The 17,284-nt window shown below is 54.8% G+C and overlaps 2 protein-coding genes across 5 annotated transcripts; both read right to left on the bottom strand.

The window, feature by feature from the left end:
• Positions 1-2,365: 2,365 nt before the first annotated feature.
• Positions 2,366-10,527, bottom strand: ENO2 (enolase 2). Its single transcript, XM_047739654.1, has 12 exons — positions 10,465-10,527; positions 9,192-9,290; positions 8,588-8,683; positions 8,385-8,443; positions 8,013-8,082; positions 7,404-7,537; positions 6,950-7,172; positions 5,630-5,827; positions 4,166-4,367; positions 3,824-3,932; positions 3,599-3,657; positions 2,366-3,304 (listed from the first exon to the last, which is right to left on the bottom strand). The coding sequence occupies exons 2-12, from the start codon at positions 9,274-9,276 to the stop codon at positions 3,235-3,237; spliced, it is 1,305 nt and encodes a 434-aa protein (XP_047595610.1). The 5' UTR covers positions 9,277-9,290; positions 10,465-10,527; the 3' UTR covers positions 2,366-3,234.
• A 381-nt stretch (positions 10,528-10,908) lies between these two features.
• Positions 10,909-16,886, bottom strand: LRRC23 (leucine rich repeat containing 23). Of its 4 annotated transcripts, none has more exons than XR_007129218.1 (8): positions 15,995-16,184; positions 15,802-15,911; positions 15,096-15,349; positions 14,325-14,455; positions 13,598-13,734; positions 11,907-12,202; positions 11,119-11,319; positions 10,909-11,080 (listed from the first exon to the last, which is right to left on the bottom strand). XR_007129218.1 is itself a non-coding variant. In XM_047739656.1 (8 exons), exons 2-7 carry the CDS (start codon positions 16,115-16,117, stop codon positions 11,929-11,931), a joined length of 1,029 nt encoding a protein of 342 aa, XP_047595612.1. In that variant the 5' UTR covers positions 16,118-16,138; positions 16,659-16,886; the 3' UTR covers positions 10,910-11,319; positions 11,907-11,928. The 4 variants fall into 4 exon arrangements, 3 of the variants coding, with proteins under 3 accessions (XP_047595612.1, XP_047595613.1, XP_047595611.1); XM_047739656.1 differs by adding an exon at positions 16,659-16,886 and having other exon boundaries at positions 10,910-11,319; positions 15,995-16,138; XM_047739657.1 differs by adding an exon at positions 16,747-16,886 and having other exon boundaries at positions 10,910-11,319; positions 15,995-16,138.
• Positions 16,887-17,284: the final 398 nt, after the last annotated feature.

The raw sequence follows: 17,284 nt of genomic DNA, 5'->3' as shown, positions 1-17,284 counted from the left end.
CCAGTGTCTTCTTCTGGTCTGTCTCCCTGGCCCCACACCAAACAGCAACATCTCCCAGGACAAAGGACACCAAGACACTGGGTGATTTTTGGCAGCTGAGATTGGGAAGGCCAGAGAATGGGAGGGAGGAGGGCTGGGAAACTGGAAGAGCTGGAGCTGGAGCCTGGATTGGGAGCCCTTACTAGTTCTCCAGATTGGGGGTGGGAGTAGGGCATGTGAGGGGGCAAGCCAGCTAGAGGCCAAGGATGGGCCCTGAATGGTAGGATCCCACCAGGCTTCTGGAAAGGAAGGAGGTTGGATTTGTAGCAATTCAGTGGGTTTTGCCTCATACTTCCTTGGGCCAGGCTCAGCCAGGTTCTGGGACTACCAAAAAGATCTAACAGATTCTAAAGCACTGGAGAACCCAGCCAGAAGGCTTCTGTGGCCTAGCAGTGAATCACCACACTTCTGCAAAGCCTCTGTATTGGCCACTCACTTTTCTAGCCCATGCCCACCTTTTTTTATCCCTCAGGGCCCTCCAGAGACCAGGCCAGCTCCCTATCTCCTTCTCCCCGCCGATCCCTGCCCTCCCTTCCTCAGTGCCCTAGAATGGCCCCAGCTCCTTCTCCCCACCCCCACAACTTTGTTCCAAGACTCCTCCTCCTCACTCTCCATTGCATTTCCTCTCTTTCTGAACTTCTCAGTTCAGTCTCCCACTGGGCCTGTGGCCCAGGCCCTTCCCGTCTCCCTTCAAGGCTGAACTGCTCTCTCTTGTTTTTTAACCACTGAGGGATAGGCTAGGATGGTGACACACCTGAACCTAAAAGAAAAATTTAGGCAGAGGTAGGAATGGAAGATAAGGACCATCAGAGAAGCCAGGGCCTACCACCTCCAATTCCTCTCTGACCTGAGGACCAGGCTCACCACTCAGCTTTGGGGTGCATCACACACACACACACCCCATCATCACACATCCCAGCTCCCTTTATGGCCCCAGCCCCCCACAACCCACTGGTATCTAGGCAATGGCACAAAGGGAAAGTGGGGAGAGGGGCCTGGGAGGCCCAGACAACTAGCTGTAACCCAATCCAATCCGGTACCTGGCGGGAGCAGGCGGGGGGGGGGGGGGGGTGGCTAGGGGTGGGCATGGCTGCCAGAGAAGGCCACCTAGCAAGGAAGGAGGAAAGGGCAGAGGTCCGAAACAGTCCTGGTCAGTCCAGGAGTTGGAGAAGAAAGATGGCTATCATGGACCCCAGAGAAAACCGAGAGGCCCAGAGAAAAGTACAGTGTGCCCCAAGGGAAACGGAAAGGGGCGCCAGGAGACAGGAGAGAAGGGAAAGATGAGATGTCCACACTGAAATTAAGAGGCATAGAGGAAAAAAAAAAAAAAGAGGCATAGAGGAACAGGGGCAAGAAGCTCTTTGAACTGAAAATGGCTGAGGTGTCAGTGACACAGAAAGAAGAACAGAGAAATGGGTCTTGCCCATACAGGAACAAATCCTCTTCTAGTCCTGGAGCTGGGCAGAATGGCAGAGAGCGCAGGACCAGAACTCAGAGTAGAAGCAGTTTAGGAGGCCCACAGAAGGGACAACCTTGAAATTCCTCCCATCCCACCCCTAGCTTAGGGTGAGTATGGCGTCCAGCGGAACCTTGCCTCCCTCTAGTGGCCACAGCTCCCCATGTGTAGCCCCTACATGCTGGGCTCCATCTGTATCCCAGCCCTAGGAGAGAGGGTTTCTCCCTCTGGGTGGTTGCTGGGCCCCAGTCAAAGTCAGTCAGGGCCCCCTTGGAGCTGAAGAGTGATAGTGGGTCTCCAGCCGCACATGGGGGCCCTACGCAGGCCAACCCAGCACTCATGGTTCTGACTCCCCAGTTTACTAGAAGACTCCATTTCCTCAGACCCTCCTCTGTGTCCACTGGTTCCACTCTTTTCCACTCTTCTCTCCCTAGTTCCCCATCTCACAGGTGATACCCACACAGTGCTGGTGCAGCTCGGAATGGCCCGTGGGGAGACGCCTAGATAGGAACTTCTCTAGTCCATCCATGGCTTGGTCTCCTACAGGAATCTGAGGACACTCTGAACCCCTCTTCCTAAAAACGCACATGCACAAAATCTTTGACACTTCTAGGAATGCTCAGACTCCAGACTTGAGAACCCTTCATTTGCCTGGGTCCTGGGGCCAGGCTTCTGCTGGCAAGGCAGGGGAAGCAGGGTCCCCACCTGGCCAGGGAGGGGTAGCCAGTGCCATCATCTTAGCCATACTTGTTCAGTTTCCTCCTCTTTTGGGTCCTCCCCAGCTCTGTTATGCAGGTTCACCAACTTCCGGGTGCTCCATCTTCTCTCCCCTCGTATGGACTAGAGTAAGACTCTTCAGACACAACAAAGCACTGTGATTCAGACTTTAATGGTGGTGCTCATTTCCACACCAAAGAGGTGGTGGCAACTGTGGAATGTGGCACAGGGGAGTGAGACATTGCTCTGGTGCAGCTGGAGGAAGAACAGGGAAGTCGGGGCTGAGGAGAGAGTTAGGGGAAAGAGTCCCCGGGCCCACAGCCCTACCTCTGGACCAAGCCGGCTTTCGGTTAAGGGCTGGTGGACACAGAGGAGCTGATGAGCAAGGCCCTTTTCTGTTACCCTTCCCATTCCAGCAAGACCTCCCAGCCCCAGGCCATCTCGGAATCTCTGGCCACGTCACTCACACACACACACACACACACACACACACACATTCATTTCCGGTCAGGCCAGGTTTGGACACTGGAGTTAGGGAGAAATGAGAAATTGATTAAGACAAATGAACAATAAATAAATGAATAAATAATCCACTAAGAGCTCAGGCCAGGCACGATCATGCCGCCAGCATGCCCCTCCACCTCGGCTGGCCATGCCTCCTGATTCCTACACAACATGGAAGACAGATGGAAGCGACACACACAGTGACACACGGCCCCTCTCAACACGCCTCACCAACCAACCCAGACGCACCCTTCCCAGACCCTGACTGTTCTTCCATGGACTCCCTTATAATCCTCAGTCCCATGGCCAGTTTTTGAGGAGAGAGAATAGAAAGGACAGAGAAGTGGAGAGTGTGGAACCCAGAGGAGGAAGAGCACACAGCCGGGGCTAGACAAGCCAAGGAAGAGCGCAGCAGGTCAGCCGGGGGGTCTGGGGAGAGGTGTCACAGAGCAGAACAGGAAAAAAGAGGTTCCAGGAGAGTGGCAAAGGGGTTCCTAGTCTCCGGGCAAGGAGAGGGATCACAGCACGCTGGGATTGCGGAAATTATGTCCAGCGAAGCGGGCTTCGTCCCCCAGCTCTTCTTCAATTCTGAGAGAGAGGAGCCAGAGAGGAAAGAGTCAGGGAAGCAGGGAGGATCCTGCTTCTTTTCCGGGGGGCCCCTATCCTCCAAATCCGTCACAGCAGCTGCTTTGATGTCCTGGCCCAAGCGTGGGCATTCCCACGTGATTATGGGAGCCGCTAATCAGTAAAGCCATCATTCCAAAATAAGTATTTTCTGGATAGCTACTGTTTTCCAGGCCCTGGGTGCTGGAGGTGGGATGGTGAGCAAACAGAGCTTTTAACCCTCTGGGCCCTGGGCTCCCAGCCCCCAGGTATCCTCACCTCATGAGCTGGTTGTACTTAGCCAGACGCTCCGAACGGCACGGGGCTCCAGTCTTGATCTGAAACGTGCCCAAAGATAAGCAGCTCAGTGGCTGCCCCTCCGTCTCCTATAAGAAAACTTAACACTCCTTTGACATTCCCCTGACACCCGAAAACATGTGGAAAGAGAGACCCAGCCACCTGACCAGAACCCACCAACTGCACATAGCTCTCCCTTGCACTCACCTGGCCTGTGCAGAGCCCCACCACCAGGTCGGCGATGAACGTGTCCTCAGTCTCTCCAGAGCGGTGACTCACCATGACCCCCCAGCCATTCTCCTGGGCCAGCTTGCACCTGCAGCCACACACCAGCACTGACCCCCAGCCCCTCACGCAGGGCACTCCCTTCCCAGCCCCAACACTGGTCTGGCACAAAGCTCTCTGGGAGGGCCAAAAGGCATGGGGTGGAAAGTGACTACAGGTTCCCCACTCTCTTCAGCCTCTGTGCCAGGACGAGGCTGGGAGCACTTGCCGGAGGTTTCCTGTAGCAACGGGCTGCTGGGTCAGGAAGAGCCAGAGGACACTCACGCTTGGATGGCTTCAGTGACCGAACCGATCTGGTTGACCTTGAGCAGCAGACAGTTGCAGGCCTTTTCCTCCACGGCCCGCTCGATACGCTTTGGGTTGGTCACCGTCAGGTCATCACCCACAATCTGGATCCCTACATTGGCTGTGAACTTCGACCAGGCAGCCCAATCATCCTGGTCAAAGGGGTCCTCAATGGAGACCACTGGAGAGAGAGCAGGAGGTGCTCCACATCAGGCAGGAACACCTCCCCACTATGGCTCCCTGAAATGGATAGATTCCCCTGGCTAACTGAGCCTGCCTATCCTTGCTTCCCTGCCTCCAAGATAAGCCTGCCTGATTCTCAGCTCGATTCTTTCAGAAAACCTACCAGGGGCACCTGGGTGGCTCGGTTGGTTGAGTGTCTGACTCTTGGTTTCGGCCCAGGTGATGATCTCGGGGTTGTGGGATTCAGCCCTGCATCGGGCTCCAAACACTCAGCATGGGGTCTGCTTGGGATTCTTTCCCCCACCCCTTCTGCTCCCCCAACCCCCATGCTCTCTCCCTCTCAAATAAATAAAATCTTTAAAAGAAAATAAAAGAAAAAAAGAAAAGGAAAACCTTCCCAAAAAACCCAATGGTTCAGAGTCTTTCTCAAAAGACTCTCACTCTTTTGCATTTCCCCACTTTCACTACTAGGAAGCTTTTCCTCAATGCTATTCGAAATCCTTCGTTCTGCATTTATGTCTACTTTCTCTTGCTCTGTCTCAGGAAAATGGAAACCAGCTTCCTCCTTGTGGGGGTCACAGCCCTTGAAGTCTTGGAGAGGGTAATTCGGCTCCTCGTCAGCCTTTCTGTTCTACTCTCACAGCGCCTGCCGGTCCACTCAGCATCCACAACTTCATCAGTCAAAAACACTGACACAGGGCGCCTGGATGGCTCAGTCGGTTAAGCATCTGCCTTCAGCTCAAGTCATGATCCCAGGGTCCTGGGATGGAGCCCCACATCGGGCTCCCTGCTCAGTGGGGAGCCTGCTTCTCCCTCTCCCTCTGCCTGTTGCTCCCCGTGCTTGTGTTCCCTCTCTCTCTCTCTGTCAAATAAATAAACAAATCTTAAAAACAAAACAAAACAAAAAACACTGACACATACAAGTTCCCTGCTGGGCCCCGTCACCCTCTCACCACCACTGGTTCCTTCCAAAGCCCTCCCTGTGATCCTGGTAACTTTGGAACACATGACTTTAATTAGGACAGAAGTAGATAAAACAGATTCACCATGGGTACCTGCAAATTTAAACTACCTACAAAGCTTGTCTCTGCTCTTGGTCTCAGGACCTGGCTCCTCCCCATGCTCGGTCCTGATTTTCAGGCTCTTCTTAGACCTCTGCCTGACACCTACCAGCACCACGTACAGTCCAGAGTTGCCCACACATCCCTGCCTGTCCCTTGACCCTCAGGCTGCCCTTCCTCCCACACCCCTTGTTCTCACCAGGATAGTCCCTGACAAAGTCCTGGTAGAGGGCCCCCAGCTGGTCCCCAGTGATGTATCGGGAAGGATCAGCAGGAGACTTGAAGTCCAAGTCATATTTGCCATCACGATGAAACTCCGAGGCAGCGACATCCATGCCAATGACAATCTTTTCTGTGTAGCCAGCCTTGTCGATGGCTTCCTTCACCAGCTCCAAGGCTGGGGATGGAATACAGAGAGATTAACGGCAGGAAGGGTGGGCAAAGAGGAATGAGAGTAAGAAAGAAATTCAGAGCCCAGATGGAGGACTACTGCTGGGGAGAAACCTGACTACAGTTGCTGGTGGGGTCTTCCCCAGGGCTGGGAAGGGCAGGCCATCTTCTAAGATGGCAGAGGAATGCAATTCTGTTCATAACAGGTTGTTTGTAAATAGCTATCATTTACGGAGGGCTAACTATGTCACCTAAGTACAATGATACTAAGAGGTAGATACCGTTATTATTCCCATTTTATAGACAAGAAAGACAAGCACAGAGAAGTTAAGTAAGAAAGATCACCAGCCAGTAACTCTTCAAGTCAAGGTTCAAATAGAGGCAATTTGGCCCCAGAACCTGAACTCTCAGCCACTTCCTGTTGTTGTTTTTATTCACCATACAGCTCTTGCCAAGGCAGAGAAAAATTAGGGATCTTAGAGGCTCACTGAGAGGTTGGGGTGGAAATGGGTCAGACTTAGAATAGAATCCATAGAGTATGATATTATCTCATCAAACTGAGAGTCCTATGAAGTTCAAGTCCAGGATGGATCCTAAAAGGCACCTAGACCACTTCCCAGCATTCCCAGGGCCTCCAGTAAGAACTTAGAGTTGCTAACAAGGGGTGCCTACATGGCTCAGTCAGTTAAGCGTCTGTCTTCAGCTCATGATCTTGGGGTCCTGGGATAGAGCCCCGCATCAGGCTTCCTGCTCAGTGGGGAGTCTGCTTCTCCCTCTCCCTCTGCCCCTCCCACCACTCATGCGTGTACACGCTCTCTCTCTCTCTCAAGTACATAAAATCTTAAACTATATATATAGATAGATAGACAGATATAGATACATTATCTATCTTTCTACAAATAGATAGATAGATAGATAGGTAACAAATCTAGCTGGGCCGGTAAAGACTGTCCTCTTAGGCCTGCATGTGAATGTGGCAGGCTTTCTGGGACCCAGTTCCAGTACTGGTACCTTTTGGAGCTAGCTCAAGGGCCACCATACTCCTCAGGACCTGGTGAAGTGTGTGGCCCTTCCTGATGTCCCAGGACAGAGTGAAACTTCAAGCAGGGAGTGGGGCTCTTGGCCTCACCTTCACTGTTCTCCAGGATGTTGGGGGCAAAGCCGCCTTCATCTCCCACATTGGTGGCATCCTTGCCATACTTGTCCTTGATGACGCCCTTGAGTGTGTGGTAGACCTCTGCCCCGAGTCGCATGGCATCCCGAAAGCTCTCAGCGCCCACTGGGAGGATCATAAATTCCTGCATGGCCAGCTTATTCCCAGCGTGAGAGCCACCATTGATCACGTTGAAGGCCTGGGGGGGCCACAGGACAGAAAACTCACAGAGCACTTCCCTCCTCCACCCCCAAGAGTGTTAACCCAAGAGTGTCTGCCCCCATTTCCCAGACTCAAAGTCTCCTGCCCCCATTCTTTCTCTTTAGCTGCCTCAATGCACTCTCCCCCATCATTCCTCACAAGGTCTCATGCTCCCCCCGCCCAACGCCCACCCCCAGGAGAGGCCCAAGCAGGGCAGGCACGGGCTCACCGGCACCGGAAGGATGAGGTCTGAGTTTCCAGCCAACTGAGCAATGTGGCGATACAGCGGCAATTCCCGCTCGGCCGCCCCTGCCTTACACGCGGCCAGGGACACACCCAGGATGGCATTGGCCCCAAACTTGGCTGGGAGATTATAGAGGAAGGCACTGAGCAAAAATGGCCCCATCTTTTCGAGCCCCGGCTTCCACCTGCACTCCCAAAAGGAGCCAGTAAAGGAGACCCCCTCCTCCCTCTCCACTCCTACAACATGTCATCAGTGCTCCCCTGAAAATAGCGGGGGACACACACACACACACACACAAACATGACGTGATGGGAAAGGGCAGAGAGCTCCACCTATTTCTAGGCATCCTGAGACCATAGGCTATCTCCTGCCAGCTCGCCCTCTTCATGCTGCAAGGAAGTTCTTCCTTCTGTCTAATGTCACTCCCTCCCACTGCAGTTAAATTCATCTTCTCTTATTCTGGCTTTGGGAGGAGAATGGAAGCTGGGCTAACTCCTGACAGTCCTTCCTAATGCTCCACAGTATGTGCTCCACAGTATGTGCTCCACACGTCCTCCCCCTCCCGCCTCCCCACTTTCGCCCAGCCCAGCTTACATTTGTTCTCAGTCCCATCTAGCTCCAACATGAGGTTGTCCAGCTTCTCCTGCTCCACCACAGAGAGACCCTGTGGGCAGAGCCACCATCACCCCAGGCCAGCATGGAGGCTGGGCCCTAAGGCAGGTTCCCCTCTGGCCAGGGTTCCTGGGAGAGCAGCCTGTCTGGATTAGAGAACCTGAACCCCACAGGGACAGGGAGCGGTAAAGGAGTCTTCCCACCCTTCCTTGGTAACCATGATTCCCAAGAGGTGGACCTTTCTCCCCTGGATCCCTTCTCCCCTAATCCAAGATTCCTTCAGGATCGTGGTCCTACCCACCAGCGCCCCAGCCCACCCCCCTTCCCTGGCCCCCAGCAAAGAGTGGGCCTCACTGAGCTGATGAGGGCAGGAGCGATGGTGGTGTTGATGTGGTCCACTGCCTTCAGGACACCTGGGGAGAGGCAGGGAGGCCCAGCTGGGTCAGGTGGAAGGGGCCAGAAGTGGGGGGCATGCAAAAAGGGGGTTGGGAACTGGTGTAAGGTTAAGAGTAGAAAGCTGAGGCATGGGAGAGCCTGGAAAAGAGAAAGGGCCTCACCTTTGCCTAAGTAACGCTGTTTGTCCCCATCCCTCAGCTCCAGGGCTTCATAGATCCCAGTGGAGGCTCCACTGGGCACCGCAGCCCGGAAAAGACCTGGGAGAGGAACATGAAATAAGGAGGGGCACAGAAGGATACTCAGGGGCCTAGGGATTCCTTCAGCCTTCCAGCTCCAAGCTGCCTGCCACATCCAGTCCCATCCCCACACCACACTGCTCTCTAACGCACAGGCGCGTGCACGCACACACACACACACACACACACACACACACACAAGCAGTGGCCTCCTCATCTGTGCAGCTGAGGTCCCACATGCACAAGGAGGACCCCACAGACACGAAGCTATGCTGTCAGCACACACACGCCCACATGCCCGGGGCACGCACAGACGTGCATTGGAACGGTATACCTCATACACTGAAACAGGACATACAGATTGGCCTATTCTGGCTCCCCTGGACAGAGAGGATGCAACCCCCATAATCCAGGCTTGTAAGCCTGGCCCAGCACCCCATCCCCACTCGGAATCAAGGCATCACCCCCTCCAGGGCCAGGGAAAACCCCGACTGAGGGCTGTGGGAAGACCCAAGGCCAGGCTCACTACCTTTGGCAGTGTGGAGATCCACCTCCACCGTGGGGTTCCCACGGGAGTCCAGGATCTCCCGGGCCCAGATTTTCTCTATCGACATGATGGCTGAGATCTCCAGTGGAAGGAAAGGAAGGAGAAAGATAAGAGGTTTAGAGAGGTGGAGCCTGATCAGTGGGAGGGACCAGAGGCTGGGAGGGATGGGAAAGAGGTTACTGCAGTGGGTGGGGGGTGGGGAGGAGCTGGCTGCAGTCCTGCCTTTAGAAAGGATCCCCCCCACCCCCTGGGGAGCGAAGGTCAATGCAGTGAGGAAGGGGAGGTCACTGCAGTGGGGGGAGGGGAAGGATCAATCGGTGAGAAGGGAGGACACCGCAGTGAGGAGGGAGGGGCCCTGGGAGAGGTTCCCTTGCCCCCTCAGTAGCTCCAGCAGCCCTCTGGTGGGGTTCCCCCAGATTTCAGAGTGTAATGGCTGCCAGGCTTGCATTTCTCCTTGGAGCCAAGAAAAGGATGGACTGTCTGGGTAGCTGGGGCCTCTTCTCCAGAGCCCACAACCCACCCTAACTTAACACCCCAACCCCCATTCCAAGATCCTAGCCCCTCTCCCAAACATCTGTCCCTTCTCTTCCCAAGAGATGTACAGTGGCGAGAGGGTCCTGGGGAAGCCCTCAGTCCTTGGGAGTTGAGTGGGGAGGGAGAAGAGATCTGGGGGAAGAGGCAAGGCTGGGCCCATCCTCCCCACTCCCCAATACCCCCCTCCCCAACACCCCGCATCCCCTAGACAAATCCTCCCCTCTTCCCATCCCTCCCCCGTGCAGCATCGAGAGGTAATGTAAAAGGAGAGGGGCAATGGGTGGGGGGGTAGTGGGAAAGAAAGGAGTCTAGATAGAAGTCTAGGGATGCTGAGGAATGGGAGAAGACGTTTCTCCAGATGCAAAGCCAGGGGACGTGCTAGGATAGAAATGTACGGCCCGTGAAGACCCCGAACTTAACATGGACAGAACCCGAGGCGAAGAGGTGTGCGGAGAGGGTCAGACAAGGGTAGAGAAAGGCGCAGTTAGAGAGAAACAGGTGCAGGGAGGCCTGGCGCTCAGATGAGGAGCGGGCAACAGCCGGAAACCAAGAGGAGCGGTCCCAGAAGGTCGGGGAGGGAGAATGCCCGGGGGAGGTGCGGAGCGCCGCGGGGCGAGGGATGCGCGCTGGCCAGGGGAGAGGGCGGGCGGGCGGGGATGGGGGGGCCACGGTGGCTAGGGGAGGGGGCCCAGAGGGTCGCAGGGGCCAGCCGGGGCTTCACCTCGGGGCTGCAGATTCAGCCTGTGGCGGTGGCGGTGGCGGTGGCAGGGGCGGCGGCGGCAGGGGCGGCGGCGGCGGCGACGCAGAGAGAGCGGGAGTGGTGGCGGCGGCGGCTGCGGCTCCCGGGCGGCGGGCGGGGGGCGGGCGGGGGGAGGCGCCGATAGGGCCGGGCGGGCGCATGTGACCCGGAGCCCCCGATGAGTCAGAGCCTCCGGCGGAGGAGCACGTAGGAGCGCGGTTGGGGGGCGGATAGGGGAGATGGGGGGAGGCCGATGGGGGAGATGGGGGGAGGCCAGGAGAAGAGAAATGTGGGGGGGCGGGGGCGACCCAGGCCCTGAGGCCCGGCACCCACGCGCGCTCACACCCACGCCCCGCTACCCTGGAAAGTAACAGGCACAGCCTCACACCAGTGAAGCCTATGACAGACTTGGTGTCTCACAACCCCAATCAGACACAAGAGTATCAAAATGTCTCTTTATTTGAAAACCAAACTGTTTCTCACACACCCCTCCGCCTCCGCAGCTCCTCTGCAGCCAATTCTGCAAGCATCCCCTGGGCAGATCCCGGCCTGGTTCCCCTACACCTGCCTGAGCCACCCCCCCAACACACACACACCCCTACCCCCAGACACACGCGCGCGCGCACACACACACACACACACACACAGGTTTCAGGCAGGAATCAGACCCACCCAGACGCTGCCCAGGTGCCCATTACAGAGCCTGGGCAGCAGGCTGTGATGAAATCCCAGGTCTGGGCCAAGAGAAGCCATGCTCTGTCTCAGGATGAGGGGTTGAATGTGGAAGCGGAGCTCTCTGGGAGTCTTCTCAGGTCTTAGGGCCAGCGTCTTTGATCTGGAGGAAGAGGGCGGAAGGAAAGCCCCTGGGCCTTACTGCATTCCCCTTGCTTCCTGTGCCCCTTTCCAGAGTGCCCAACCACCATACTCCCCTGGGCTGGTCACCTCACTCTCTTTCTGCCTTATCCTGTCCTCCTTTCTTCCCCTCATCCCTGTTTCCTGTTATCTTTAGATTCAGATTTTTAGTGCAAAATCTTCCTCCCCTGCCTCCTCTCCTCAGCCCAGCTCCCATCCTTAACCACCACCTCCACCCTCCACCCCCAGCGCCCCCACCACCACACCCCAGACCGGTCCTTTCCAGCTGACCTTCATGTGTGGCTGCACAGGGGCATCTCTGCCTGCCACCCCAATTCTCTCCCTTAACTTTCCTCTCCTAACGTATTCTCCTAAGCCTTTTCTCAGCTCCCCGCCAAGCCCCTCTGGTCCTTCCTCCCCACCCCAAGATACCCCCTAACTCCTAAGCCTGGTCTCTCCAAGGGATCTCCTTGCCATATTCCTTCCTCAACCACCTCCTCTTACAGCAACTTCTCTGGCTCCGGCTGACAGACCCTTGGCCTCCTCTTCCCGCCTCTCTGTCAGCTTCCTCACCATCCTCCGAGGCTGGAAGAGCTACACGGATGGCACTTTCAGTTCGGAGTTATGCTCAGCCTCAGCCTCCTCCTCCTGGGTCTCCTTCAACCTCTGACGGATCTCATCAGCCTCGGCCCGCTCCTCTTCCTCGAAGAAATCTTTATCCAGGCGCTCGAGGTGTGTTATCTGCACCAGGGCCTCCTGGCGATAGTTGTTCTCATCTGTACACGGGTTGTCCAACAGCACCAAGGCTCGCAGCTTGGGCAGGTCTCGAAGCTTGGCTAGCTCCCTCAGGTGGGTCACCATGTTGCCCCTGCCAGGTGTGGTCAGGAGGGATTCACCCCGGGGGGGATTAATGGGCTTTGGGGGCCCCACCACCAGGAAGATATGTCCTGAGAGAACCTCTCACCGGGCTCTGGTTTCCCTAGAAACACTGCCTCTGTGGATTGGCTTGATCAGCATAGCTGGATAACCTGAGCAGAGCCAGGGCTGTCCAGCCCTACTCTAGTGCTGCCTCAGCCCTTCCAGAACACTGTGAGTGCCACGGTCTGTTCTGTAACATGCTGGTCGTAGTTCTCCTTTTGGAGCAGCAAAGCTATGTCACCAACCCTGTCTCGTTAGTTGGAGAGGAGGGGGGATATTTCCCTTGCAGTGTCAAAGTGCTTGTGTATCAATCGTACCTAATCAAAGGTTAGAAAGCAGGACCCAGGCCAGTGGAGAAGGAACTGGGATCTGAGCTCATGGAGGTGGGTGCTAGGTTTGTACTCCCCTTAGGAAGGAGCCTGGAGCTAGGGATCTAGCATCTTTGGCCCCAGAGGCATCTCCCAGTCATTAAGGGGCATCTCCCCTACACTTATGTCCAAACAACCCCAGTTAGTAGCCATTGAGGAGGGTCTATTTTCTCTGACTAGATTATTAATAGGAAAAGAGCAAGCCCCCCCAACTCTACCAGACCAACACAGCAGAACTAATTAACAAGAGATTTCTCCAGGAGCCATGGCAGGAATTGGGAGCTCCAAGATGCAACCATCTCTCCCTACTTGGAGGTTCTCTTTCCTTTGCCAGTTTTGAGGATTTGGCTATGTTGACTAAGGAGGCAGTTACCTTCCATCTTGCTTAAAGAAACACACATAAAATCCTCCGATGGACAAGGGTTACTGAAAGAAAATCCACCCCCCCCACCAATCCAATCAATCCCCAGTGCCTTTCCATCTAGAGATTTTCTTTCAAATACTCTTCTCTTCTCAAATATGAGAACATCTTGTGTTTTTATACCAGTAAGGAAGCCATACCTTACAAGTAGGGCTCAGGAGAAGAGAGGCAGGAAATGGGAAGGGAAATGGGAGTCCAGGAGGTGAAGAAGGGCAGAGAAAATTTACATGGAATAGGACCAAGAAAAGAGAGTTGGAGCCAGATTGTGAATCCCTTGAAAACAGGGACCAACTCTGATTCCTTTAGATGTTCCCAGAATACAGCACCAAGCCTGGTATGTCACACGTTCTCAGTAACTGTGGACTGAGTTAGTAAAGATTCAGGGGTCCGAGGCTGTACACAGTAAGGAAAGGAGGGCTAAAGACCAGGATGGAGGATGAGGGGAGAGTCTAGGAGCAGGCTAGGATTGGGGCTTTGGAGCCAGGGAGGAATGTGGGGTCAGAAGCCGCTCCTGGTCCAGGGCAGGGACAAGGTGGGGCCAGGAAGGGGTGAATACCTCAGATTGAGATACTGCAGTGATGTCATTTCTTTGGAGAAGCCACTCAGCGTTTCAATCTGGTTGTCTCGAAGATGCAAGGTGGTGAGATTGCTTAGGTGCTCCAAGCCCTCCACCTTCTTCAGCATGTTCTGGGCCTAGCCCCCAGGATACAGCACAGAGATCGGGAGAAGGTAGCAGGGACAGGGAAGAGAAGTCAGAGACACAGGAAATGTAAGAGTGGCAGTGCAGGGGTGCAGGAGGGGAGTGGAAGTGCGTAGAGATGGGGGTAGACATCAAAGAAGTCTAGGAAAAGCTGCCAGTCCAGAGAAAGGTCAGCAGTAACCATCCCCATCCCACCAAAGCCCCCTCTGATTCAGGAGGAGATGCTTTGACCCACGCCGAAGCCCATGTGCCCCACTGCTCCACTGAGCAGAAATGGCTTCAGCACCTCCCTAGAATCAAGAAGCTCAAGAGCCAAAAAGACTTAACATTCAAGTGGCTTCTCTAGTCTGATATCTGTAAATTACACTACTACCTGTATCAAAGCAAATTGTCTCTATTCCCTTGTGTTATGTATTATCAGCCCTACAAAGTAGGAAGGGCTCAGTAAATGATACCAAATGCCCATGATGATGGTGAGGTTAATAGCTGAGCCGACTAGAAGCCAGGCACCCTGCCCCCCACCCCTCAGCCCTGAACTGTGCCCTCTTCCCCATACCGACCACCCCCTAACCCAGTGAGCTACCAGGAAGAGGTTCTTTAGCTTAGGAAGGTTGATTCCCAGGGTGCTCTCCAGCTGGTTCCCCCGCAGCTCCAGTGTGTGCAGGCTGATCAGCTTTTGGGGGTCCAGACCAGTCACCCTGCGGATGCGGTTCCCTAAGGAGCAAGAGGGTGGTATGAGCTCATAGAGCTATTCCAATTCAGGTAGAACCTGAATGTTGGGAGCCTCTGTATCATCCTGTCCCTCTAATGTGAGGTGTCTATGAGGAGGGACAGCTCCAGACTTGACACCTCTGGGGCCCTGGGGCAAGGGCCAAATGGACATGTCCATCCAAGCCTTTGAGGAGGGAATGAAGACTGCCCAGTAACCCCCATGCTTAACTCCTTCTTCTCCCTCAATTCTTTGCTCAGATGTCAGCTTCTCACTGACGCTTGTCCTAACCAGCCTGTTTGAAATTACCACCTGTGCCTCTACCTAGTCCCTTTACCCTAATCTGTTTTCCACAGCACCTATTTCCTCACCACATCATACATAAATTTATTTATTATGCCCATTGGTAGCTGTCTGTCTCCCTTATTTGAATGTAAGCTGCATGAGACTAGGGATTTTGTTTTGTTTACTGCTACATCTCCAGCACATAGAAATGTCATAGTGAATCATAAGGGCTGTCTGAATGAATGAATGAATGAATGAATGGAGATTACTGTGTGGCACAGCCCAAGACCACACTGCCCGCTTCTGCTGGCCCCAAGCTAGGAAGGAGAGACTCTTGTGTAGCCCGACTAAAAGACCCACCTTTGAGATCCAGGCTGCCCAGACGAGGGTGGGAGATGCCCTCAGTGTCAGTGATCTGGTTATAGGCAAAGCTGGCAATCTGCAGGTATGGCAGCTCGTTCAGGTGTGCGCTCCGCAGGTTGTTGCCATCAGCCTTGAGCCAGAGCAGGTGGGTCAGATTATTGAGTGGGGACAAGTCTGTGAGGTGGTTCTCGGAAACATCCACATAGCGCAGATGGATGTAGGACTGTAACAGGTGGATGTCGGTCAGGTCCCTAGGAGACAGCAGAGGCCAGAGTTAGAGTGAAGAATCCAGCAAGGACTGGCAGAGACGCTACAGCAGAGGGCAATGTGGAGATGGCTTGTACTGGAGAGAAGAATGGGTGACTGATGGGAGTGGTGAGGGAGGGGGAGAGAAAGTAGGTGGGTTCTTCACAGGGAGCAGGGGCTTCCATCTGTGAAGAGCCGAGAACTGACCCTCTGAAGGACAAGAGGAGGAGTCCAGTCCAGTAGGAATCCCCCTGACAGACCCTCATAGCCTCCAATTCCCCAGGCCAGCTCTGAAGCAGGGACCCACAGGGCTCCTGGAAAGTAAATTCTATCCTTCCCTTCCACTGGCCAAGGTAAGAGAGATTCAGACTCCCAGTGGCAACAGCCAGGCAGGAGGGTGAGAGAGGAGATTGGACCCTACAACCTCAGCCCTCTTCTGGTCCCCCCATAAGCGCACCTCTCTTTAACATCCAGCTTGACATAAGCGTGAGCCAGTCCATTGCCCGTCTTACAGAGCAAAGAAAGCCCTTCCTTCATCATGTCCTCGGTGAGGGGATTGAGCATCCACTGCAAGAAGAAGTGGAGTCAGGCATCCCTTTTGTCCCAACCCCCTCCCTTAGCCTTAGGACCCCACCGTTTCCAGCTCTCACTTCCTCTGAGTACTCTTCTCCCTCCTTCCTGTAGTCCTCCCACTCCTCCATCTCCTTCTCATCATCTTCTTTTTCCATATCGTCCTGGTCTGGCTCAAAGTCTTCCAGCTCTTCATCTGACATCTTTCTTCCCTGCTGAAGGCTCTGGAGTGAGAGATCAAGCTCAGTGCACCTCCCCAAAAATAATGTGACCTGAGCTCTAGCAAACCCTCAGCTCCTGGCCTCCATTGACGGGGTGCCCTTCCCATCACCCCTGATCTCTTCCCAACTGTGCTTCCCTCCTTATCCCTGTGAGCATCTCATTTTGATGCCCAGCCTCCACCTTGACTTCCCACCAAGGACCTCTCTCCCATCAGGGTACCTTCCCAGGCCTTTCCTGCCCTTCACAGGGGCTCCAATTGTCTTCTCGAAGCTCTGCCTCCCTGCTTCCTGACTTCCCCTCTCCCCAGGTCTTCCCGCCTCCCCCTTCAGCCAGGTTCTCCTACCAACCTCCTACACCCCTCCCCTCCCTGCCTTCCCTAACCCCTGCTCCAGTCATTTCTTTTCACTTTCCCACCCTCTCTAGCCCCATTTCCCCGTCCCCTCTGGGGCACCAGACTGACGCCCTCTCCAACCCTCCCACCCAATCCTTCACTAAGGGGCTCGGACCCTGGTTCCGCCCTACTAAAAAATGAGGTTCCGGAGAGGGTCTAGGCCCTGACAAGGAAGGATTGTTTTGGAAGAGGGGGCAGGCGCCGGGAGGCGTTGTGTACTGTTGTTATGGAAACGATGGGGCGGGACACTTGGTTACAACAACAGCGCAACCGCTGAGAAGAGGGCCACGAGGGGTCTGCGACCAACTGACGCGAAACATCCGCCCCGGAGCAAATGGGCCAGTAGTCGCCCGGTCTGGAATCCAACTTCCCAGTCCTGAGAAGTCTGGGCGTTAATTGGCCCAGGGCAAAAAGCAGTGGGTGGGGCTTGGAACAGGGCAGTGGGGAGGGGAGATGGGCAGGGCTACGCGGAAGTCACTCAAGACGTTAAAGGGACCGCACATCCTCAAAGCAAAAGTATTGTGACTTCAGAAGAAACATGCTCCGAAGCTAAAGGGGGAAGAGGAGCAAGAAACACCAAAGTATGCTGTCTGGTTTCTACCCCCACTCCAGCCTTGCGCTCGGCTGACACCAGTCCTGTGAGATAGATATTTGAAAGAAGAGGAGACTAAGGCTCAGAGTGGTTAATATTTATGACCCAATTCCTGTCAGGAGAAAGAGAGATAGTACCAATCTTATGGGATCTAATATAAATAAA

This window comes from Lutra lutra, chromosome 8 (genome assembly GCF_902655055.1).
Source record: "Lutra lutra chromosome 8, mLutLut1.2, whole genome shotgun sequence".
Lineage (NCBI taxonomy): Eukaryota > Metazoa > Chordata > Mammalia > Carnivora > Mustelidae > Lutra > Lutra lutra.
Note: the sequence above shows the minus strand (reverse complement) of the source record. Positions and strands in the feature narration are given on the sequence as shown.